General features: G+C 47.1%; 1 protein-coding gene across 3 annotated transcripts in view; it reads right to left on the bottom strand.

Moving 5' to 3' along the window:
* LOC105479019 (calsyntenin 1) overlaps positions 1 to 25,051 on the bottom strand; it is a 98,799-nt gene that overhangs the window by 13,986 nt on the left and 59,762 nt on the right. For 2 of the 3 annotated variants that reach the window (XM_011736808.3, XM_011736792.3), the window contains exons 3-9: positions 15,434 to 15,463; positions 14,055 to 14,250; positions 10,454 to 10,662; positions 8,779 to 8,928; positions 8,167 to 8,352; positions 3,206 to 3,454; positions 2,697 to 2,818 (exon numbers count right to left, since the gene is read on the bottom strand). In XM_011736808.3, coding sequence (XP_011735110.2) covers positions 2,697 to 2,818; positions 3,206 to 3,454; positions 8,167 to 8,352; positions 8,779 to 8,928; positions 10,454 to 10,662; positions 14,055 to 14,250; positions 15,434 to 15,463 — 1,142 coding nt within the window. The remainder of the gene's footprint in view (positions 1 to 2,696; positions 2,819 to 3,205; positions 3,455 to 8,166; positions 8,353 to 8,778; positions 8,929 to 10,453; positions 10,663 to 14,054; positions 14,251 to 15,433; positions 15,464 to 25,051) is intronic. The other variant, XM_011736798.3, reaches the window with a different exon arrangement.

Genomic DNA, 25,051 nt, shown 5'->3' with positions numbered 1-25,051 from the left:
TTCTCCTGCCTCAGCCTCGCGAGTAGCTGGGACTACAGGCACCCGCCATCATGCCCGGCTAATTTTTTGTATTTTTAGTAAAGATGGGTTTCACCATGTTAGCCAGAATGGTCGCGATCTCCTGACCTCGTGATCCATCTGTCTCAGCCTCTCAAAGTGCTGTGATTCCAGGCTTGAGCCACTGTGCCTGGCCTCTTTAGTTTCTTGAAAATAATTATGATAATAGTTTCTGAGAAATAATCACTCACATAAATAAAAAAATACACCAATAAGAGATGAATGCTACCCAGCCTGACCAACACGGAGAAACCCCATCTCCACTAAAAATACAAAAATTAGCAGGGTATGGTGGCGCATGCCTGTAATCCCAGCTACTCAGGAGGCTGAGGCAGGAGAATCGCTTGAATCCAGGAGGCGGAGCTTGCAGGCTTGCAGTGAGCTGAGATGGCGCCGATGCACTCCAGCCTGGGCGACAAGAGTGAAACTCCGTCTCAAAAAAAAAAAAAAGAGATGAATGCTACCAACTGGACACCCACTTCATCTTTCCACTATCATATACTTTTTCCTTTCTCATGTATTCTCTTTTACTTTGATCTATCCTATGATTATTTTAGACAATATTATATTTTAGTAACTGCAGGCACATATAACATATGTCAGCTTTTGCCCACTAACTCCACAAGACAAATAAATGATGATAAGGCCAAAGGTTTCCTTCTCATCCCAACTCTACCTCAAAAGAAGAAATGATCTATTCTGATTTTAATGAGGTTTCTCATTTTACAGTGCTCTCTCGTTTCCTGTAACATGTGGGGTTTTTCACAGGATATTTGCTTTTTATCACAGCAACTGCTAGAAAATTAGCTTTGCGGCTGGGCACAGTGGCTCATGCCCAGCACTTTGGGAGGCTAAAGTGGGTGCATCACTTGAGGTCAGGAGTTCAAGACTAGCCTGGCCAATGTGGTGAAACCTTGTCTCTACTAAAAATACAAAAATCAGCAGGGCATGGTGGTATGTGCCTGTAGTCCCAGCTACTCAGGAGGCTGGGCAGGAGAACTGCTTGAACCCAGGAAGCAAAGGTTGCACTGAGCCAAGATCGTCCCACTGCACTCGACAGAATGAGACTCCATCTTAAAAAAAAGAAAAAAACAGGCCAGGCACGGTGGCTCAAGCCTGTAATCCCAGCACTTTGGGAGGCCAAGACAGGCGGATCACGAGGTCAGGAGATTGAGACCATCCTGGCTAACAAGGTGAAACCCCGTCTCTACTAAAAAAATACAAAAAACTAGCCGGGCATGGTGGCGGGCGTCTGTAGTCCCAGCTATCAGGAGGCTGAGGCAGGAGAATGACGTGAACCCGGGAGGTGGAGCTTGCAGAGAGGTGAGATCCGGCCGCTGCACTCCAGCCTGGGCGACAGAGCGAGACTCCGTCTCAAACAAAACAAAACAAAACAAAACAAAACAAAACAAAACAAAACAAACAAACAAACAAAAAAAACAAAAAAAAACACCCCACCACCACCACCACCAAAAAGGAAAATTAGCTTTGCAAAGGCATGACATCATCAAAAGGAAAGTAACTTTACCTAAGGTCAAAACTGTCAACTAGTTCAAGAAGCAGTTTGTGTGGCACTTGAAAGGTGCCAAGATTGCTGGTTCCTTGAAAATTTAAGATATCCTGTGATGCCGAGAACTGCTGATTCACCTGGGGCTCCCTGGCACAGTTTAGGAGCCAAGGCTTTAAATGATGCATAAATAAACACAAGAATCTCAATCCCAATTGTATTTATTTATTTTATTTTTATTTTTTTAAGATAGAGTCTTGCTCTGTCGCCCAGGCTGGAATACAATGGCGCGATCTTGGCTCACTGCAACCTTCACCTCCCAGGTTCAAGCAATTCTGTCTCAGCCTCCCAAGTAGCTGGGATTACAGGCACACACCACCACACCCAGCTAATTTTTGTATTTTTAGTAGAGACGGGGTTTCACCATATTGGTCAGGCTGGTTTCGAACTCCTGACCCTCAGATGATCCACTTGCCTCAGCCTCCCAAAGTGCTGGGATTACAGGCGTGAGCCACCATGCCCAGCTTCAATCCCAATTTTAAACAAACACTGCTTATTTCAATAACAGTATTTCGAATATAAAATACACAATTTTTATAGCAATACTGTATATATAAAATATATGGGAAAAAATGTAGGCTTTTAGTGGAAAGTTGTCAGATTTAATTTGCTACCCTATTACCCACAGACACAGAAATCATAAAATTATAAATATACACTGACTATACACAGCCAGTCACGTGCAAGGTTGCAGTACCTGCTTACTCTCTCTTAGAAGATCATAATTAGTGTTTTTCTTTTTCTTTTGAGACGGAGTCTCACTCTGTCATCCAGGCTGGAATGCAGTGGCACAATTGCAGCTCATTGCAGCCTTGACCTCCTGAGCTCCATCAATCCTCCCACCTCAGCTCCCCAAGTAGCCGGGACTACAGGCGTGTGCCACCATGCCCAGCTAATTTTCATGGTGTTTTTTTTGTTGTTTTTTCTGTAGAGACAGGATCTCAGTACGTTGCCCAGGCTGGTCTCGAACCCCTGGGCTCAAGCAATCCTCATGCCTCAGCCTCCCAAAGTGCTGGGATTATAGACGTGAGCAGCTTGCCCAGCCCTAATAGTGCATTTTCAATTCACTCACCTGATTCAACTTCCAGTGGAATTCTGCAGGTCTGTATTTCTTCTCCTCAGAAGGATCCTGACGGAGGAGGAAGATCAGCCGGCACCCATGGACGTAGAGCGAGTAGTGGTGCCGATTCATATCTGCAAAGGCAGTTTCTACGGGTAAATTGCCAACTAAAGACCCAAAGGAGAAGTAAAAGCTGTTTCTTGAATGGATTTTGAAGACACAATTTCATCTGCATAAATGAACTCTTCAGCTGAGCCAAGACGGAGCTTAGAAACAAATACACCCGGGCTTTCCTGAGGAGCGGAGCCTGTGATCACCGTGGACCCCACTGAGCAACAACAGCAAATATCCAAACGCCCAGGCCGTGGCCCTCGGGGACGTGCCCCAGGCACACAGCACAGCACACGGCCTACGAGCACCAGGCCTGGCATCGGGCCCTGGGAAAGGAGAGGGAGTCCACTGCCGGCATCCACCCCACTGGACACTGGGGCCCGGCACTGCTTGCAGAGCTATTACCCTACCTGTTTTATCAGAACTGCAAAGAATCGTCTCCTTCTTCCTGCCAAAAGGCCCGTGTCTCATCCACACGGAGATGGTGAATGGCTCTTTGGGGTTGACCGACACGATGCCATCCGGGATCCTCACTGCCTGGGTGCCATTGAACTCAAACACCTGGTCGCTGTCATGGCCATTGTCGGTGGGGAGGCCCACAGTCCAGTTCAGGGAGCCACTTGGAGATGGCAGCAGCTCGGCAGTGCCCGCGGCTGCACCTGAAGCCACAGTGCTCAGTGAAACTCACGTGGGGAGCCAGAGGTCCCGTGCACCTCAAGCCCCCAGGCACATGCTTGTCTTACACTTAGGCAATCTGCTGGTTCGAGTTTACTTTTTTTTTTTTTTCTTTCGAGACAGAGTCTTGCTCCATCACCCAGGCTGCAGTACAGTGGCGCAATCTTGGTTCACTGCATCCTCCACCTCCAGGGTTCAAGCAATTCTCCTGCCTCAGCCTCCCAAGTAGCTGGGATTACAGGCACGCACCACTACGCCTGGCTAATTTTTGCATTTTCAGTAAAGCCGGAGTTTCACCATGTTGACCAGGCTGGTCTTGAACTCCTGACCCCGTGATCCGCCCACCTCGGCCTCCCGAAGTGCTGGGATTACAGGCATGAGCCACCACGCTTGGACCTTTCAGTTTACTTCTCTTCAAAAATCAGGGTTTTAAATTACAAAAATAAAAGTAACAACCATGGAAGGGAAAGGGCCAGGCGTGGTAGCTCACGCCTGTAATCCCAGCACTTTGGGAGGCCAAGGCAGGCGGATCACAAGGTCAGGAGATCAAGACCATCCTGGCTAACATGGTGAAACACCGTCTCTACTAAAAATACAAAAAATCAGCTGGGTGTGGTGGCGGGTGCCTGTAGTCCCATTTACTCGGGAGGCTGAGGCAGGAGAATGGCGTGAACCTGGGAGGTGGAGCTTGCAGTGAGCCGAGATCCTGCCCCTGCACTCCAGCCTGGGCAACAGAGTAAGAATCCACCTCAAAAAAAAAAAAAGGAAAGGAAAGGAAGCATTTCTGGTAATCTGATCCAAATTATACCATTTTAGTATAAACACCCAGTCCTCCTTTGATAAATATACCCAAAAATGATGTGTTTTCTTAGAAAAATGGGAGTCCTGGCCAGGTATGGTGGCTCACACCTGTAACCCCAGCACTTTGGGAGGCCAAGGCACACAGATTGCTTGAGCCCAGGAGTTGGAGATCAGCCTGGACAACATGGCGAAACCCCACACAAAAAAAACCAACACAAAAAACACAAAAATTAGCCAAGTGTGGTGGTGTATCCTTGTAGTCCCAGCTATTCGGGAGGCTGAGGTGGGAGGATCACTTGAGCCCAGGAGGTTGAGGCTGCAGTGAACTGTGATTGTGCCACCACACTCCAGCCTGGGTGAGTGTGACCCTGTCTCAAAATATACATAAACAAATAAAATAAAAGTGGAGTCCTGCTATGTATGTGCATAATATGTGTATATTCCTAGTAATATTCTTCTATCATGTAATTTAAAATATCTGAATAGCATTTCTTTTTTTTTTTTTTTTGAGACAGGGTCTCCTCTGTCGCTCAGGCTGCAGTGCAGTGGCGCAGTGTCGGTTTAAATGCAGCCTCGACCTCCCGAGCTCAAGCAATCCTCCCACCTTAGCCTCCAAAGTAGCTGGGACCACAGGCGCATGCCACCACGCCCAGCTAATTTTTGTGTTTTTTGTAGAGATGGGGTTTCGCCATGTTGCCCAGGCTAGTCTCCAACTACTGGGGTCAAGCAATCCACCCGCCTCAGACTCCCAAAGTGCTGGGATTATAGGTGTGAGCCACCACGCCTGGCCTGAATAGCATTTCATTGTACAGATACAGCATCACTTACTGACCGGCCTCCCAGCTGGGCACTGAGGCTGTCCCTAACCTTTTCCTATTAAACCTCACCTGCATGCACAGCTTTGTGTGTCTCCATGATTATTCCCTTAAAATAAATTCCTAGAAATGAAATTACGAAGTCAAAGAACACAAAAAATGTTTTCCAACTGTTCTTATGTATTGCCACATTCAAATAAAAAAAAATTTTTTTTTGTCCACAGGAAAAGATTTTGCAAGCTCCTTCTTGACTAAGCTATTACTCGGAGCAGCAGGCCTTGGCTGGACCAGCCTGGTCTTTTAGAGAGTAACAGAAGACCTTGGTCCAAATCTTAGCTCCTGAGGCTAGGCGTGGTGGCTTGCGCCTGTAATCCCAGAACTTTGGGAGGCTGAGGAGGGCAGATCGACTGAGGTCAAGAGTTCAAGACCAGCCTGGCCATCATGGGGAAACTCTGTCTCTACAAAACTACAAAAATTAGCCAGGCATGATGGCAGATGCCTGTAATTCCAGCTACTTGGGAGGCTGAGGTGGGAGAATCACTTTAACACGGGAAGTGGAGGTTGCAGTGAGCCAAGATAGCACCATTGCATTCCAGCCTGGGCGACAGCGAGACTCTGTCTAAAAAAAAAGGAAACCACACACACACACACACACACACTAAAACCTCAGCTCCTGAATATGTGGCCCTGAGCAAGCTACTTAACCTGCTTTAGTCTCAATTGTTTAATTCCTCTATAACAAGGTCAATACCCACCTACTCTGTAGGCTTGCTGGAAAGACTACGCTAAAACACACACAGAAGTACCTGGCGTAAGGCCGGGCATGGTGGGTCACGCCTGTAATCCCAGCACTTTGGGAGGCCGAGGTGGGTGGATCACTTGAGGTCAGGAGTTGGAGACCAGCCTGGCCAACATGGTAAAACCCCATCTCTACTAAAAATGCAAAAGGTAGCCGGGCATGATGGTGGTTGCCTGTAATCCCAGCTACTTGGGAGGCTGACGCGGGAGAATCACTTGAACCCGGGAGGCAGAGGTTGCAGTGAGCCAAGATTGCACTATTGCACTCCAGCCTGGGCAACAGAGGGAGACTCTGTCTCAAAGAAAAAAGAAAAAAAGAAGAAAAAAAAAAAGTGCCTGGTATATAGTAAGCACTCAAATTCTTTCTATTCTTCCTAACTTTATTCTGCTGAAAAAAAATTTGCTTAATACCATGAAATAAGAAACAGAATAAATTTTATACACTATAATTACATGCATGGTTTAAAACAAAAAATGTGCCAGATCTCCTGACTTATATATATTGAGGTGACAATTACGAATAGTTGGATTTGGAGTTGCCACACCCCAGTATACTCATCAGCGAGCTGCGGCAGCATAATGTCTAGTTTTCTCCTTTGGTTTATTTACCATATGATAATTTTTTTCTTTTCTTTTTTTTTTTTTTCTAAGACAAAGTCTAGCTTTGTCACCTAGGCTGGAGAGTAGTGGCACACTCTTGGCTCAGTGCAACCTCCTGGGTTCAAGTGATTCTCCTGCCTCAGCCTCCCGAGTAGCTGGGATTACAGGCACCTGGCACCACGCCTGGCTAAGTTTTGTATTTTTAGTAGAGACGGGGTTTCATCATGTTGATCAGGCTGGTCTTGAACTCCTAACCTCAAGTGATCCGGATAATTTTCAATTATGTAAGAAAACCAGTAATCTAAATCTCATGGTTGTTATCAGGCTAGTGAAAAGATTGATCAGTTTAAGAAAATGCTCCCTGAAAAGCTGTTTCCAAGTAGCTCTTGAAACAAAAAAGACCCTTCCAGTTTATGAAAGCGGTGCTTCATTTAGTGGGATTTATCACCAGCCAACTACATGCTCTTCCCTCAGCATCTTCCATGACAGCCATCCATACCTCACTTCTTCTTCATTTAGATAAGCCATAAGCCAGAAAAATATCCATAGCCGACAGTAAAGAGAGAGACCTAGCCTTCTGGTGGGTCTCCCAGTAATTCTGTCTCTCAATTTCTCCACACAATATTGTGATATAGAAAGTCTATGAAGATTCTAAGTTAGATGTGGCTATCTTTAGTTTTGATTTTCTAGTTCATGTTTGTCAAAAGCTATCATATTACTTTTATGTTTCCTTCCGTTCTTTTTGAGACAGGTTCTCACTCTGTCATCCAGGCTGGAATGCAGTGGTGTGATCTTGGCTCACTGCAACGTCCACCTCCTGGGCTCAAGCGATCCTCCTCCCTCAGCCTCCCAAGTAGTTGGGACTACAGGCGTGCACCACCATGCTTGGCTAGTTTTTGTATTTTTTTGCAGAGACAGGGTTTCGCCATAATGCCCAGGCTGGTCTCGAACTCCTGAGCTCAAGCAATCTATCTGCCTCAGCCTCCCGAAGTGCTAAGATTACAGGCATGAGCCCCCGCACCCTGGCCTTTTTCTTCAGCGTGTAAGTAAACATCTCATTTCATGTAAAACTCATCCATGTATTCCTATAGAAGCCCTTTTTGGATGATTCTCAATGTATGTTGGAGAAATACTTCCTTCAAATCAGTGGTTCTTTTTTTAAAACAGGGTCTCGCTCTATTGCACTCTATAGGCTGGAGTGCAATGGTGCCATCACGGCTCACTGCAGCCTCAACCTCCCGGGTTCAGGTGATCCTCCCACCTCAGCCTCCCGAGTAGCTTGAACTGCAGGTGCATGCCAACATCCCCAGTTAATTTTTCAATTTTTTTGTAGAGATGGCGTCTCGCTGTATTGCCCAGGTTGGTCTCAAACTCCTGGGCTCAAGTGACCTTCCCACCTTGGCCTCCTAAAGTGCTGGAATTACAGGCATAAGCCACCATACCTGGCCACCAGCGGTTCTTAAAATGCACATATACACAACATATTCAATAGATGTTTGAACATATTCAAAGCCCATCCAGTATTAAAACTAGCCAGCAAGGCAGCAAAGTTCATTTCAGAAATATAGCTTCTCTATCACAGTTTATAATTAGGAACACAACACACACAAGTATTTCCAGTTGTAAAGGTCCCTCCCACCTCACCAAAGCCAGCCGGAAGCAGGAACGCCTGGTCTCCTTACCACAGAGCCGGTGGAGGGACTTCTCCGAGTAGGTGTCTCGGTCGCAGCCTTTCCCTATGTGGCTGGTTTCTAGCTCCACTGTGGCCTGTACTGAGGCAACTGGCTCGTCACATGTCTCCAGGTGGATATTTGGAAAGACGGCCAACGCGCCTGTGCCCGGCTCATACTCAATCCTATTGTTCCATCCTGCATCGGTCCACGGATCAGCAGCGGGGGAGAGAAGGGAAACACACACTTGAGGTTGCTGCAGCGTATCAGTTTTAAGAACAGATGCGGCCGGGCGCGGCGGCTCACGCCTGTAATCCCAGCACTTTGGGAGGCCGAGACGGGCGGATCACGAGGTCAGGAGATCGAGACCATCCTGGCTAACACGGTGAAATCCCGTCTCTACTAAAAATACAAAAAATTAGCCGGGCGAGGTGGCAGGCGCCTGTAGTCCCAGCTGCTCAGGAGGCTGAGGCAGGAGAATGGCGTGAACCCGGGAGGCGCAGCTTTCAGTGAGCCGAGATCACGCCACTGCACTCCAGCCTGGTGACAGAGCAAGACTCCGTCTCAAAAAAAAAAAAAAAAAAAGAGAACAGATGTGAGCGCCGGGGAGAGAATGAGGCTCACCTTGCCACCCAGGGGCACAGGTGGGCTTAACGCTAATCTTCACCAAAACATCTTCTGTGGCTCTTTTCTTCCCACAGTCATAGGCAGTGACGGTCAGCTTATACTGATGTTCTTTCCCGTAGTTTAACTTCTCTGTGTTTTTTATATAACCTTACAGGGGGCAAAAACAACAGTGAGAAGCAAAACCCACGCTGGTTTTACTTTTGTTGTCCTAGGCGGAAAGACAAAATGCATACACTTTAAGCCCTGTAAGTACTCAGCCAAAAATAAACATATGCTTGTGATGCTTAACCCACAACCTGTCCTCCCTGAGCCCGAACACACACGAAATCCACCCTGAAGAGTTTCAACAGAAGAGACGGAGCCACACAACTCGGTCTCCACTTACACTCCCAGTGTTATGTTGGGCTTTCCACTAAGATTTAACTGTTTCCATACATTAAGAGAATTAAAAAGACAAAATAATTCAAGTACCTTAAGTATTAAATACAAGATCACTGATCAAACATTTACTTTATTAAAAGAAAGAGATTTCCTACCCCCACCCGCTTAGAACAGAAGCCTGCTTTTTGAACATGAGTACAGATCTCTGGATTGCAATGTCCGTAATTCCATCAAAGATTCTGGACTGTGCATTAATTAACAATGCAAACGTCGTATTATTTTTTATTTTTGGAGCAGGGTCTCACTCTGTTGCCCAGGCTGGAGTGCAGTGGCCCAGTCTCGGCTCAGTGCAACCTCTGCCTCCCGGGTTCAAGTGATTCTTCCACCTCAGCCTCCCAAGTAGCTGGGACTACAGGTGTGTGCCTGTAGTCCCAGCTACTAGCGAGGCTGTGGCAGGAGGATCCCTTGAGCCCAGGAGGTCAAGGTTACAGTGAGCAATGATTGCACCACTACATTCTAGCCTGGGAGACAGAGCAAGACTTTCTTTCAAAAAAAAAAAAAAAGAAAAAAGATATGGCAGGACATTCTAACTTAATGGAGAACATGGCCAGGCATGGTGGCTCACGCATGTAATCCCAGCACTTTGGAAGGCCAAGGTGGGCGGATCACCTGAGGTCAGGACTTCAAGACCAGCCTGGCCAACATGGTAAAACTCCGTCTCTACTAAAAATACAAAAAAAAAAAAAAAAAAAAGTTAGCTGGGTGTGGTGGCGGGCACCTGTAATCCCAGCTACTCGACAGGCTGAGGCAGGAGAATCACTTGAACCCAGGAGGCAGAGGTTGTAGTGAGCTGAGATTGTGCCACTGCACTCCAGCCTGGGGAACGCAGTGAGACTATGTCTCAAAAAAAAACACAAAAACAAAAAACTTAATGAAGAACAGAAAATGAGAAACTAAATGTAAAGGTCAGTCTCATACAGATGCATGTGGATTGAAAGTTAAGAAGATTAAAAAAATAAAGCCATGTCAGGTGGGAGGATTTTTATTTGATTTTGGTGGGAAAGCAAAAAAACAGGAGAACACAGGACTTTCAGGTTCCAGAGAAGAAGCTGTCAGGGGACAAAGTAGGAACTTAATGTTTTTACAATTAAAAGCGAAAGCACACCAGGTTAGGTCTCCCGTTTGTGAGTTTCGTGGAGTTCTGACAAAGCACAGAAGCTGGGGTGTAAAGTCAGTGGGGTTGGCAGGGACTGTCTACCCAGCTAAGGAAAGCGCACTCCTCCGTTCTTACCATCTTTGTCGACAGTAAAGGGCACGTCTGGAGTGATGATTTCGTAGCTGCAAATCTGGCTGAACTGAGGGGAGCAGTCGGCATCCATGGCCTCCACCCTCAAAATGCTGTCATACTGCTTCCCCTCGACGACCGTGGCTTTGTAGGACTTCTCCTTGAACACGGGCGCGTACTCATTCACGTCGTTCACCTGAATGTGGACAGTTGCTCTGGATGGAGGGAGGGAGAAAAATATGGTTGTTTTGCTTGTTTTCGGTGTCAGTGTGTATGTGTTTACCCAAAAGATACCAATTCTGCCTTACTTTAAAATTTCCTGTTTCTGATACCTTGTTTCATGAATTTCATATGATGAAGTCAAAAATTAAACCAAGCTATTCACTGCTTTTCATTCAGTGTGGAGATAACAGAAAGTTAAAAGAGGGATTTGGGTCGGTTCTTCCATATCCTAAGAATAAAGCAAAAAAGCAATCATCTAAAATAAAAGAGTCTTGGGTGTTTTTTTTGACAACATGGGACAGGACAGACAGAAGGGAGATAAACAATACCAGACGTCTGTTTGCTCTCCAATTTTAAAGTTGAAACATATTTTGTCGCAAAATCCAGAAAAAAATAGAGCCAAGGGAAGAAGGGGTATGAAACAGAAAGCATAAAATGGTCTGATTCTGAGAGTTCAAACGAATTCTGTCCTACTTCTAGGGGATAGGCTACAGACCATGGCATCACCTGGTCCTGATTCAACAAATGGAAGAGCTCAGGAGGGGCGGGCCGTTGCCACCTGCCAATACCCCAGCTCAGTTATCAAGAAAATTAGGGTGCTGTCAGACCTGGCTACAAATAAAGAAAACTGTAGGTTTCAAGGGCTAATGGTCAGGGTATGCTTCTGAATCAGACAAAGACTTTGGTCAAAATATGACCTTTGCAAGGGAAACAATAACATTACGCGGTGGAAAAAGAGGAGTGACTCACTGGGGCGCTGCGCCCTCTGCTCACCACGAGCCTCCTCATCCCAATGCCGGAGGTCTGACCCTCACAACGGGTTATGTGACCCATCTCACCCACATACCCTTCTTTAGTAGATGTGCTAAGGAGACACTGAGACTCAAGGCCAGGCATGGTGGCTCACACCTATCCCAGCACTTTGGGAGGCCGAGGCGGGAGGGTCACCAGAGGTCAGAGTTCAAGACCAGCATGGCCACCATGGTGAAACCCCGTCTCTACCAAAAATACAACAATTAGCCGGGTGTGGTGGCATGTGCCTGTAATCCCAGCTACTTGGGAGGCTGAGGCACGAAAATCGCTTGAACCCTGGAGGTGGAGGTTGCAGTGAGCTGAGTGAGATTGTGCCACTGCACTCTGGCCTGGGTGACAGAGCAAGACTCTGCCTCAAAAAAAAAAAAAAAAAAAAGTAAAGAAAACAAAAGAAACAGACTCAACAAAATTAAATTTGCACAATGCCAAAGGGCTAGCAAGTGGTGGAGAAAAGACTAGAGCTTACAATCTAATTGTAGACGCTTGACTTGAGAACACCAGCGGTCCCCAACCTTTTTGGCACCAAGGACTAGTTTCATGGAAGGCAATTTCTCCACAGATCGGGGTGGGAGGATGGTTTGGGGATGACACTGCCCCACCTCAGATTATCAGGCAGTCGATTCTTGTAAGAAGCATGCAACCTAGATCCCTCACATGCACAGTTCACAATCGGGTTCGCGCTCCTATGAGAACCTGATGCCGCTGCTGATCTGACGGGAGGTGGAGCTCGGGCACTAATGCTCACTCGCTCACATGCTGCTGACCTCCTGCTGTGTGGGCCAGTTCCTAACCAGCCACGGACCAGTACTGGCCCACGTCCGGGGGTATGACGACCCCTGTTCTATGTTGTCTTGTCCAAGGCCCTGTTACACCTGCAGTTCCTAACGGGCAGGAGGTGCAGCAACACACTCAGGACTGTGGCAGCAAGTCAGCCTACTTCCACCAGCAGTGACTAATTTTTTTTTTTTTTTTTTTTGAGATGGAGTTTCACTCTTTTTGCCCAGGCTGGAGTGCAATGGTGTGATCTCGGCTCACTGCAATCTCCACCTCCCAGGTTCAAGTGATTCTCCTGCCTCAGTCTCCAGAGAAGCATGGTCTACAGTCACGTGCCACCACGCCCAGTTAATTTTGTATTTTTAGTAGAGACAGGGTTTCTCCATGTTGGCCAGGCTGGTCATGAACTCCTGACCTCAGGTGAAAATCACCTCAGGTGATCTGCCTGCCTCAGCCTCCCAAAGTGCTGGGATTACAGGCATGAGCCACCGTGCCTGGCCAATTTTTTGTTGTTGTTTTTTTAGGGACAGGGTCTCACTCTGACACTCAGGCTGGAGTGCAGTGGCACAATCATGGCTCACTGCATCCTCAACCTCCTGGGCTCAAGCAATCCTCCTGCCTTAGCCTCCCAAGTAGCTGAGACCACAGGCATGCGACACCATGCCTGGCTAACTGCTTATGTTTTGTAGAGACGGCATCTTCTACATTGTCTAGGCTGGTCTCAAACTCCTGGTCTCAAGTGATCTCCCACCTCAGCCTCCCAAAGTGCTGGGATTATGGGTGTGAGCCACTGCGCCTGGCCAACAATGATTAAGTTTACGCCCTTAGGAATTACAGCAAAAGGTAAATATGACAACAAAACAAACTTCCTAAGGGAGACGCAGATTTTTTGTATTTTTAACGTAGCGCCTTTATTTCTTTAATAGAGTATTTGGTGTGATAAAATTATTTACTCATTCATTAAAAACCTAGGACAGGTGCGGTGGCTCATGCCTGTAATCCCAGCACTTTGGGAGGCCGAGGCAGGCAGATGATGAGGTCAGGAGTTTGAGACCAGCCTGGCCAACATGGTGAAACCCTTCTCTACTAAAAATACAAAAATTAGCCAGGCGTGGTGGCAGGCACCTGTAATCCCAGACTGAGGCAGGAAAATTGCTTGAAACCAGAAGGCGGAGGTTGCAATGAGATGAGATCTTGCCACTAAACTCCAGCTGGGTGAAATGGCGAAACTCCATCTGAAAAACGAAAAATAAAAGGCCAGGCACGGCTCACGCCTATAATCCCAGCACTTTAGGAGGCCCAGGAGGGCGGATCACCTGAGGTCAGGAGTTCAAAACCAGCCTGACCAACATGGAGAAACCCCATCTCTCCTAAAAATACAAAATTAGCTGGGTGTGGTGGCATATGCCTGTAATCCCAGCTATGCAGGAGGCTGAGGCAGGAGAATCGCTTGAACCTGGGAGGCGGAGGTTGCGGCGAGCCAAGATCATGCCATTGCACTCCAGCCTAGGCAACAGGAGCAAAACTCCATCTCAAAAAACAAACAAACAAAAAAACCCCCCAAAACCTAATATGCCTAATGTGAGCGAGGCTCTTGCTAGAAGCTGTATACAAGGGTAGACAGACATGATTCCTGCCCTCCAAGAGTTTATAATCTAATTGTGGATACTTGAGAACTATCTCCTGCCTACTTCAAAAACACAGTCTTGGGGAGCGGGCAAGTAGTCACTACTATTTTCGTTCTGCACACACACTTCTACTCGGTGGGTTACTTTCACTCTTTGTCCAGCTTGCTTACTTATGAGACTTCTTCACGTTGGTGCCATCAGGTCCCTTTCCACAATCATAGGCCTGGATGGTGAACGAGTAGTCTTTCTGTAGCTCACAGTCCAGTTTCTCTTTGGAGCGAATGACTCCCTCCCCAGTGGATTTATCCACTACCACTGCATCAAAGGGGACATTCTGCCCGTGAATTTTAAATCCACAAATCTCACCTAGGGAGTCAAAGCAGAACAGGTTAGAATTCCTACCACGTAGATCCTCTGCACCTTGCCCTCCTCCCCCCACTCTCCACCCCCAAAGAAAATAAATGACAACAATTCGGCAGCCAGGGGTTTGGAGGGTCCGTGGACAAAGCAGGGGCACTGTGCTTTAAACATGGGAAGTTCTGGGGCTTTAGTAAGATGAAGCAGATTCTGGCTTTCCAAGCAACTTGTTTACTTTGCATCCATTCATGCAGGAATACAAAAGAGAGAGAGAAGAAAATATAGACAGGCATTCCACAGGAGCACTTAGATAGCTCAAGGGTAAAAGGAGTCTCATTAGCACACAGCCAGGCCTGAGAACACCAGCGCTGCCCCAGCTCCTGGGAGGGCTGGCAGCCGGTTTGATTTGGACCAGAGAGAAGCTAAAACGCAGTTATGTGTTGAGAGAGGAGGAAGCGTGAGATATAGGATCAGCACCATAATTACAGAAATTCTGTCAAAAAAAAAAAAAAAAAAAAAATCAAAGGAAACAAGTCTTCCTGTGCAATGAGCCTGGCTAAAATTAGGGAATCAAAACAAACTACTCAATGAGAAAGGTAGAAATACCAACTCGTCAGGCATCCATTTCAACAGCTATTTTATCATCCACGATTCAGACACAGTTTCTATTATGGGAGGGACTGGCTAGACTTGCCTTTGTTTCGAACTTTATCCTATCAAACCTGAAAAAGACACCAGCCTGGGAACTTCTCTACATCTAAATTGGCTCACAAGCTTAATTAGGAGTTAAAAAGCTATGTTTCCATTCTTGTCCATGGGAGAACAGTGTAAATGTTTTGATGTCTATGTAAAACTCCGCAAAACGTATTTCACATGAAAATAAGACTGCACTCCTTCCACAATTCCAACTAATAGAAAATTGTTACGAAGCAAATCTCTGAAGTTCGATTAAACAAAAATGTACAGTATTATCCATACAGTTCAAATGGATGTCTGATTTCCAGATATTTCTAACCAAGGGTCTGGTTACATACAATTTCCATCAATATACTTTAAAATAGAAACAAAGTAGGAGAATAAATAAGGATAAAAGAGCATGACAGTTTCTTCTGTTTAAGGGCTGATTCCCAATTTTATAAACAAAGTTAGTGGGTTAATATTCATAAGAGGGGAAGAAAGAACCCTTTATCACCTTCTTTGGTGACTGTCACCTCAAAACTCTCTAAAGGGAGAAAAGATAAACCCATGTCAGTAATACAGGAAAGAATGAAGACGGAATAATAAGGAAAAAAGTCAAAGGTGCACAAATTACACAGAAAAGCTTGACACATTATTCAACAATAAGCTCATTGACTGGCTTCTAGGACTGCTACAGCGAAACCTAATCTTCAGGAACAAAATGTCACTTTGAATCCAACTTACCATGAACTACTGCATAATTCTGAAGTTATTAATTTAGGGATGAAATACTCCTAAATGAAGTGTCCTAACACCCTAGGTGTCATTAGGATTTTTCTTTTAATGAACACTCTAGTGACAAACCATGAATAAGTACATCTATTTGTTATTTTACAGTTTTCAGATGTTCATTTCCAACCTAAATTCTCTCAGCTAGATTCGGTAACATTCAACTCACCAGTAGATTTAATGAAACAAAAATTTGAGCAAAAGGTTTTGTTTTTGTTTTTTGTTTTTTTTGAGATGGAGTCTTGCTCAGTCACCCAGGCTGGAGTGCAGTGGCACAATCTCGGATCACTGCAAGCTCCGCCTCCCGGGTTCACACCATTCTCCTGCCTCAGCCTCCTGAGTAGCTGGGACTACAGGCGACTGCCACCACACCCAGCTAAATTTTTTTTGTATTTTCAGTAGAGACGGGGTTTCACCATATTAGCCAGGATGGTCTCGATCTCCTGACCTCGTGATCCACCCGCCTTAGCCTCACAAAGTGCTGGGATTACAGGTGCGAGCCACCGTGCCCGGCCGGAGCAAAAGGTTTTAACCCTTTGTTCTTGAACTGAAAAAAATAACAATGTTTTTCTAATCCAAAGTACCCAACCAAGGCAACAAATATAAACCCCTCTGCTAATGGAACATCTGCTTAAATGTGAATGGAAACCAGATTCGAAACGAACGGTAGAGATGCTACAATGGTCATTGCTTTTATTACATGAAAGCTCTGTTCTACTAAGTCAATATACATGCTGCTTATAAACCCTTTACTATGGAGGAGTGGAAATGTGAACAGGTCAGGAATTCTGCTGCCCCTCAACACAGTGGGCCCTCACAGGTGGCACCTTCTCTCCCCCAAAGGTAACATGGCCTGAATTCCCTTGCTTTGGTAATAATTCTACCATTTATTTCCCCTGCAGTGTTGTTTCATTTTGCTTGGTTTTAAGGTTTTAAAAATGGTATCACGTGGCATGTAGTTTTTCTGACTCGCTTTTCTTTTTTTTTTTTTTTTTTTTTTTTTTTTTTTTTTTTGAGAGAGTCTCACTCTGTTGCCCAGGCTGGAGTACAGTGGTGGCATCTCCGCTCACTGCAACCTCAGATCCCCGGGTTCAAGTGATTCTCATGTCTCAGCCTCCCAAGCAGCTGGGATTACAGGCGCCTGCCACCAAGCCCAGCTAATTTTTGTATTTTTAGTAGAGATGGGATTTCACCATACTGGCCAGGCTGGTCTTGAACTCCTGACCTCACATGATCCACCCGCCTTGGCCTCCCAAAGTGCTAGGATTATAGGCGTGAGCCACCACGCCTGGCTGCGACTTGCTTTTTCATGCAACTTAGTGTATCTAAGATTCATTCATCCCTGCTGGTATAGGTAGCTATATAGTTTATTCATTTTCGCTACTACATAACAGTGAGAATCCACGTGTCAAAACATGTAACGTGCTTAAAACATTGCGTGGCGGAAAGAGAGCACTTAACAAATGCTTGCTATTATTACAATCATTTTCCATTGTGTGAAAATGCCATCAGTTGCTTTTGCTGTTTAAAAACAATGGTGTCATGATTATTTCTGTCCCTGCTTGCTGCCCCACGTGTACAAGAGCCTCTGTACGCCTGTGCTTCACATCAAACAATGTGAAGAATCCAGTTCCTCAGTTACACTGGCTGGTTCTCAAGGGTCCAGTAGCCACACGTGGCTGGTGGCTGCTGCAAGGAGACAGTGGACGCAGAGCACTCCCCTTGGCACAGCAGGTCTGCTGGACAGAGCTGTTTTGAATTAGGGGTCTGTAAACTGTCGTTTCCAAAAAGTCCAACCTGTTCCTGATTTTGAACAGCTCACACGCTAAAAACAAATTTTACCTTTTAACACAGAACTTCATAACATGAGAAAATTACATGAATTTCAAATACAGTTTCTTTTCTTTTCTTTTCTTTTTTTTTGAGATGGAGTCTTGCTCTGTTGCCCAGGCTGGAGTGCAGTGGCACGATCTCGGCTCACTGCAAGCTCCACCTCCCGTGTTCATGCCATTCTCTCACCTCAGCCTCCCGAGTAGCTGGGATTACAGGTGCCCGCCACCATGCCTGGCTAATTTTTTTGTTTTTGTATTTTCAGTAGAGATAGGGTTTCACCATGTTAGCCAGGATGGTCTTGATCTCCTGACCTCGTGATCTGCCCACCTCTGCCTCCCAAAGTGCTGAGATTACAGGCGTGAGCCACCAGCCCGGCCTCAAATACAGTTTCTATAAATATATTTTACTGGAACACAGACATGCTCATTTGTTTAATGTATGGTCTCTGCTTTCACACTGCAAGGGCAGAGGTTGTTGCAGAGTTACATCATTGCGAAAGAGATCCGAGGGGCCCCAACGCTTAAAATAGTCCCATCTAGTTCTTCACAGAAAAGATTTGCTCATCTCTGCTCTACAGAGACACCCATGAGTAACCTGCCCGGTACCAGACGTGTCCAAATGTTTTCCAGGATGTGCTAATTCACAATATTACACGTTTTGATGCATATTAACATTGCATAATACATTTTAAAGTAATTTAGGTTGCCCAGCTTTAATTCAGATAAAACTTCAGTTTCTGACTTGGAGTTGACTGTTCTGCAGAGAAAATAGTGAGGCAGTTCCACATCATCTGAATTGACATTAATGACGGTGATTGTGGTGTGCTTTCCTGACACAGGTCTCTCCATAGGTAAGTGCAGATTTCCTCCTTGTTGGTTGTTTTAGAGACAGGGTTTCCCTCTGTTGCCCAGGCTGGAATGCAATGGTACAAACCTAGCTCTCAGAATACTCAATATTCTGAGTATTAACATTAGCTACTTTAATGAGTTCCACCAACGGGATATGGTGCCTCAAATCCACCAGTACTTATTAAATTGCTAGTCAGCTGGGTCCTTAAACTACAAGGACTTAAGAAAACAACTCACCAGGTTGGTAGTTCGAGGCGGCAGGTGCAGTGTGGGCTCTGCAAAACTCAGGCAGACCTGGGTCTTCTGCACCAGCCTTGCAACCGAGCCCATCACTGCAGGGCCTGCTGAGCCATCTGCAGAGTCAGCCCTACGCCCACCTTAAGTGGCCATCTGTGCATTCAACCTAAAACTCTACTTTTAATAAGGATCGGACTGGAGCAAGGCAGGGGCGACTGAACAAGTTACAGCTACCATAGTACCTCTGATGAGATACAATGACAGCAGAACTAGGCGCTGTCCCAAGGAGACATTTAAGGGATTTTTAGAGGAATAGATAGGACCTCCACCTCCTGAATTCAAGCGATTCTCCCACCTCAGCCTCCCGAGTAGCTGGGACCACCAGTGCATGCCACCCATTCCCAGCTTTATTTTTATTTTATTTTTATTTATTTATTTATTTATTTTTGAGACAGAGTCTTGCTCTGTGGCCCAGGCTGGAGTGCAGTGGTGCGATCTCGGCTCACTGCAAGCTCCACCCCCCCTGGGTTCACGCCATTCTCCTGCCTCAGCCTCCCAAGTAGCTGGGACTACAGGCGCCCGCCACCTCGCCCGGCTAATTTTCTTGTATTTTTAGTAGAGACGGGGTTTCGCCGTGTTAGCCAGGATGGTCTCGATCTCCTGGCCTCGTGATCCGCCCGCCTCAGCCTCCCAAAGTGCTGGAATTACAGACTTGAGCCACCGCGCCCGGCCTTATTTTTTTTATTATTATTTTTTTTTTTTTGTAGAGGCGGGGTTTCACCATGTTGCCCAGGCTGGTCTTGAACTCCTGAGCTCAAGCGACTCACCTGTCTCAGCCTCCCTCAGTGCTGGGATTACAGGCATAAGCCACCACGCCCGCCCCAGTTCACAGTAGTTAAATGCATGCTACGGCATCATCACATATGAAGGTGTAGCTCCACCCCTCGCTATCCTACACTCAGCCTCTCTCAACCTCAAACAACCTCATCCGTTGCAGGGAAGGACCTCTCAGAATCGCCTCTCACATCCCAGTTCCTTCCTGCCCTGCTCCCTCCCACTCAGTTCAGCTGGCTCTGCTGGGCAAATCTACCTAAAACCCTGCTTGTACCAAGCTGAAAACATCCAACCAGGTTTCCCAGACAACCTCTCTAGCTAGGATCGCCTAGGAATGGGCCAAATCCTTCCCAGGCTCTTTCCCCAAACCTTCATTCCCCTGAGATCATCTAAAATGGTCAAAAGGAACTTAAGATTGAGGCTGGGCACGGTGGCTCACGCCTGTAATCCCAACACTTTGGGAGGCCGAGGCGGGTGGATCACGAGGTCAGGTGATCGAGACCATCCTGGCTAATGTGGTGAAACCCCATCTCTACTAAAAAAAAAAAAAAAGGCCGGGCGCGGTGGCTCATGCTTGTAATCCCAGCACTTTGGGAGGCCGAGACGGGCGGATCACGAGGTCAGGAGATCGAGACCATCCTGGCTAACACGGTGAAATTCCGTCTCTACCAAAAATACATTAAAAAAAAAAATTAGCCGGGCGTGGTGGCAGGCGCCTGTAGTCCCAGCTACACGGGAGGCTGAGGCAGGAGAATAGTGTGAACCCGGGAAGCGGAGCTTGCAGTGAGTGGAGATCGCGCCACTGCACTCCAGCCTGGGTGACAAAGCAAGACTCCGTCTCAAAAAAAAAAAAAAAAAAATTAGCTGGGCGTGGTGGTGAGCGCCTGTAGTCCCAGCTACTTGGGAAGCTGCGGCAGGAGAATGTCGTGAACCCAGGAGGCGGAGCTTGCAGTGAGCCAAGATCACACCACTGCACTCCAGCCTGGGCGACTGAGCAAGACTTCGTCTCAAAAAAAAAAAAAAAAAAAAAAAAGAAATTTGTGGGGCAGGCCTGGTAGCTCACACCTGTAATCCCAGCACTTTGGGAAGCTGAGGCAGGTGGATCACCTGAGGGTCAGGAGTTCGAGACCAGCTTGACCAACAAGGTGAAATCCTGTCTCTACCAAAAATACAAAAACTAGCCGGGCGTGGTGGCATGTGCCTGTGGTCCCGCCTACCTGGGAGCCTAAGGTGGGAGAATCACCTGGGCCTGGGATGTCAAGGCTGTAGTGAGCCATGATCATGCCACTGGACTCCAGCCTCAGTACTCTGGGCAACAGAGCGAGACCATGTCTAAAAATTAAAAAATTTTTTAAAAACTGTTTTAAAGGAGTTTTTTTTTAAAGCGAAACATAAAAATATGAAAAATGCATGAACACAACAAAGTCTATATTTGACTTCTGGATATCCAAAGTCATGTGCGGGGTTCTCAGCTGACAGCACTTTGCCCTTACGTTCCTCATCTGTGCCTTTGAGAAACTCCAGCTTCAGGCTGGCCCTGCTGTTCTTTCAAAGTCTTCTTCCTAACCTGAGGATGGCCTCTCCTACACGTCTCCCAGCTCTCAGGGGACCCTGCCCTTATATTGCAAGTGTTTCCTTCACTCCTTACGTATAACAGCTAAGGTTCTCTGATTGTAAGCAACAGAAATCCTTTCTAGGTAACTTAGCAAAAGGAAACTGATTGGAAAACTATCGGGAACTCATGGAACTGACTGTAGGCCAGAGAAAGGGACTTGGAAACGGTGGAAGCCAAGGCGGCTGGAGACCAGGAAATAGGAACCACAACAGTCCCACTGCAAAACAACCTGGACAGACAGACCCGAACCGTAACTATTCTTAGCATCACTGGCGCTCCACTCACCATTCAAACTTCAGAGAGGGGCATCTGTTCAGCCTAGTTCACACTGTCCACATACTTGGCTGGGGGAGGTGGGGTAACAGGTTGTGGACCCACTGATCTGTGCCCAATGGGAAAGGGATCAGGGGGCTGTAAAGAAGAGAAAATGGGCTGGGCGTGGTGGCCCACACCTGTAATTCCAGCACTTTGGGAGGCTGAGGTGGGTGGATCATCTGAGGTCAGGAGTTCGAGACCAGCCTGGCCAATATGGTAAGACCCTGTCCCTACTAAAAATACAAAAATTAGCTGGACATGGTGGCAGGCGCCTGTAATTCCAGCTACTCAGGAGGCTGAGGCACGAGAATCGCTTGAACCTGGGAGGCACAGGTTGCAGTGAGCTGAAATCATGCCACTGTACTCCAACCTGGGCGACAGTGAGATTTCATCTCAAAAAAAAAAAGAAAAAGAAAATGGACACTTGCTGAGTAGCAACTATCCACTTCTCTCTGCTCCACTTGGCCTTGGTGCCCACATTCAATGGCTGGGTGTCCAGCCTGTCCCTGATGTTTGGTGACCTCTGGCTTCCTTGCTTACCAGTCCAGGCTAATTTCTGGAACAAGCTCATACGTGTCTCTAATCAGCAGAGTTTTTCAGGGTACCCTTTTTTTTCTCCCAAGACACAGTCTCGCTCTGTCACCTAGGCTGCAGTGCAGTGGCACAACCTTGGCTCACTGCAACCTCCACCTCCTGCATTCAAGTGATTCTTGTGCCTCAGCCTCCCAAGTAGCTGGGACTCCAGGCGTGCACCACCATGCCGGGCTAATTTTTGTATTTTTAGTAGAGACAGGGTTTTGCCATGTTGGCCAGGCTGGTCTCAAACTCCTGACCTCAAGTGATCCCCTCGCCTTGGCCTCTCAAAGTGCTGGGAATACAGGTGCGAACCACTGCGCCCAGCCCGTAATCCCAGTACTTTGGGAAGCCAAGCTCCTGAGGTCAGGAGATCAAGGCCAGCCTGGCCAACATGGCAAAACCCTGTCTCTACTAAAAATACAAAAATTAGCCCGGCATGGTGGTGCACGCCTGTAGTCCCAGCTACTTGGGAGGCTGAGGCACAAGAATCACTTGAATGCAGGAGGTGGAGGTTGCAGTGAGCCAAGGTTGTGCCACTGCACTGCAGCCTAGGTGACAGAGCGAGACTGTGTCTCGGGAGAAAAAAAAGGGTACCCTGAAAAACACATAACAATAACCACACACAGACTCCAAGAGTTATGCTCTCGCAAGTTCCTCACGGACTACCATAGTGGCTCTCAAATTCTAGTGTGTCAAAAATGGTCTGGGAAGCTTGTTAAAAATGTGGTTTCCAAGCTCCATCCATAGAAATTCTGACTTGGTGGTTCTAGGGACAGAGCCCAGTGATCTGTATTTTGATCAAGCACTGCCAGATGACTCCAACGCAGACAGTCTATAGACTTGGGAAGGTGGCCCATCGGGGGTTTGCAAACCTAGCTGGCTGGTATGGATTTCTCAGGCGCCACTCCTGGAGGTACAGACTAGGCGACCGAGCATGGAGCTCAGGAACCTGCCCTCTACACCAGGGCCCCAGGTGATCCGGGCATAGCACTGGAAAACCCCATGCATCCATTCAGCCTAGCAATGGAAATCATGTGGACTCAAGTTGACTTCCAACACTGCGCTCCTCCACACCCCACGCCACACAAGCTGACCTGGTAACCTACCCTGGGAGGCCTCTCCAGTTCCCACCTCTGCTCCCACCTTTCCCCTCCCTTCACTGCCTGTGCAAACTCCACCCACCCTTTACAGGGCTCGAGCCCTGCCTAACGAACCACTTCTGGGCTGTCTGAGTCCATTCAGTGTTGCTGCAAAGGAAGACTTGAGGCTGGGTAAGTTATAAAGAAGAAAGGTTTCTTTGGCTCATACTTCTGATGGCTGGGAAGTTCAAGGTTGGACATCTGCATCTGGCAAGGGCCTCAGGCTACTTCTACTCACAGTGGAAGGCTGTGCAGAAATCACACGGTAAGGGAGAAAGAGAGAAAGAGAGAGAGAGAGGGATGGGGGAGGAGGAGGAGGAGCAACCACAGGCTCTTCTTAGCAACCAGCTCTTGCGGGAACTAAAAAAATGAGAATTCACCCACTGTCCCCCACCCCAACACCTCACCCCATAGCCAGGGACACCATTAATCTATTCATGAAGGATTCACCCGCTGTGACCCCAACACCTCCCATGAGGCCCATCTCTAACACTCGGATAAAGTTTCAAGTAGGGGCACCATGGCTCACACCTGTAATCCCAACACTTTGGGAGGCCGAGGCAGGTGGATCACTTGAGGTCAGGGGTTCAAGGCCAGCCTAGGTAACATGCTGAAACCCTGTCTCTACTAAAAATACAAAAATCAGCCAGGTGTGCTAGTGCAGGCCTGTAATCCAAGCTACTCGGAAGGCTGAGGTGGGAGAATCGCTTGATTTTCTGAGGCAGAGGTTGCAGTGAGCTGAGATCCCACCACTGCACTCCAGCCTAGGTGATGAAGTGAAGTTCCATCTTTAAAAAAAAAAAAAAAAAAAGGCCAGGTGCGGTGGCTCACACCTGTAATCTCAGCACTTTGGGAGGCCGAGGCGGGCGGATCACGAGGTCAGGAGATCAAGACCTTCCTGGCTAACAAGGTGAAACCCCATCTCTACTAAAAATACAAAAATTAGCTGGGCATGGTGGCGGGCAACTGTAGTGCCAGCTACTTGGGAGGCTGAGGCAGGAGAATGGCATGAACCCGGGAGGCGGAGCTTGCAGAAAGCCGAGATTGTGCCACTGCACTCCAGCCTGGGTGACAGAGCAAGACACTGTCTCAAAAACAAAAAAAAAAAATTGGCCTGGTGTGGTGGCTCAAGCCTGTAATCCTAGCACTTCAGGAGGCCGAGGCAGGGGGATCTTGAGGTCAAGAGTTTGAGACCAGCCTGGCCAACATGGTAAAACCCTGTCTCTACTAAAAATACAAAAATTAGCTGAAATCGCTTGAACCCGGGAGGCGGGGACTCCATCTCAAAAAAAGAAAAAAAAAAAAGGAGGCCGCGTGCCGTTGCTCCACCTATATTCCCAGCACTCTGGGAGAATGAGGCAGGCGGATCACCTGAGGTCAGTTGTTTACGACCAGCCTGGCCAACATGGCGAAACCCTTTCTCTACTAAAAATACAATAATTAGCCGGGCATGGTGGCGGGCGCCTGTAATCCCAGCTCCCAGCTACTTGGGAGGTTGAGGCAGGAGAATCACTTGAACCTGGGAGGCGGAGGTTGCAGTGAGCCGAGATCGCGCCACTGCACTCTAGCCTGGGTGACAGAGTGCGACTGTCTCAAAACAAAACAAAACAAAAAAAAGGCAATTTCATGCAGGTCAAACAACTCACTGCTGCAAACATAAGGTCAGCTCAGTTACACGTGCTAAAAAAGCAAACTGGGCAGTGAAACGCAGCAGTGAACCCCACTGGCCACGCTCAGGGCACGTGAATCGCATTCATAACGAAGAATACAGACAAGAGTTTCACAGGAGTCCTGGGTGGGCTCTGACTATCAATGAAAACAAAGTTCCCATTCTTGCCCTGAAAATTCTTTTGGATTCTATTTGTATCATTATGGTTCAACCAATCTTGTAAAACATCCATACCTAACCTGGGAAGGCAGGGAAGAGATTGCTAGAACACCACCAC

Source organism: Macaca nemestrina, chromosome 1 (genome assembly GCF_043159975.1).
Source record: "Macaca nemestrina isolate mMacNem1 chromosome 1, mMacNem.hap1, whole genome shotgun sequence".
Classification (NCBI taxonomy): domain Eukaryota; kingdom Metazoa; phylum Chordata; class Mammalia; order Primates; family Cercopithecidae; genus Macaca; species Macaca nemestrina.
This window is presented reverse-complemented; position numbering and strand designations above follow the sequence as displayed.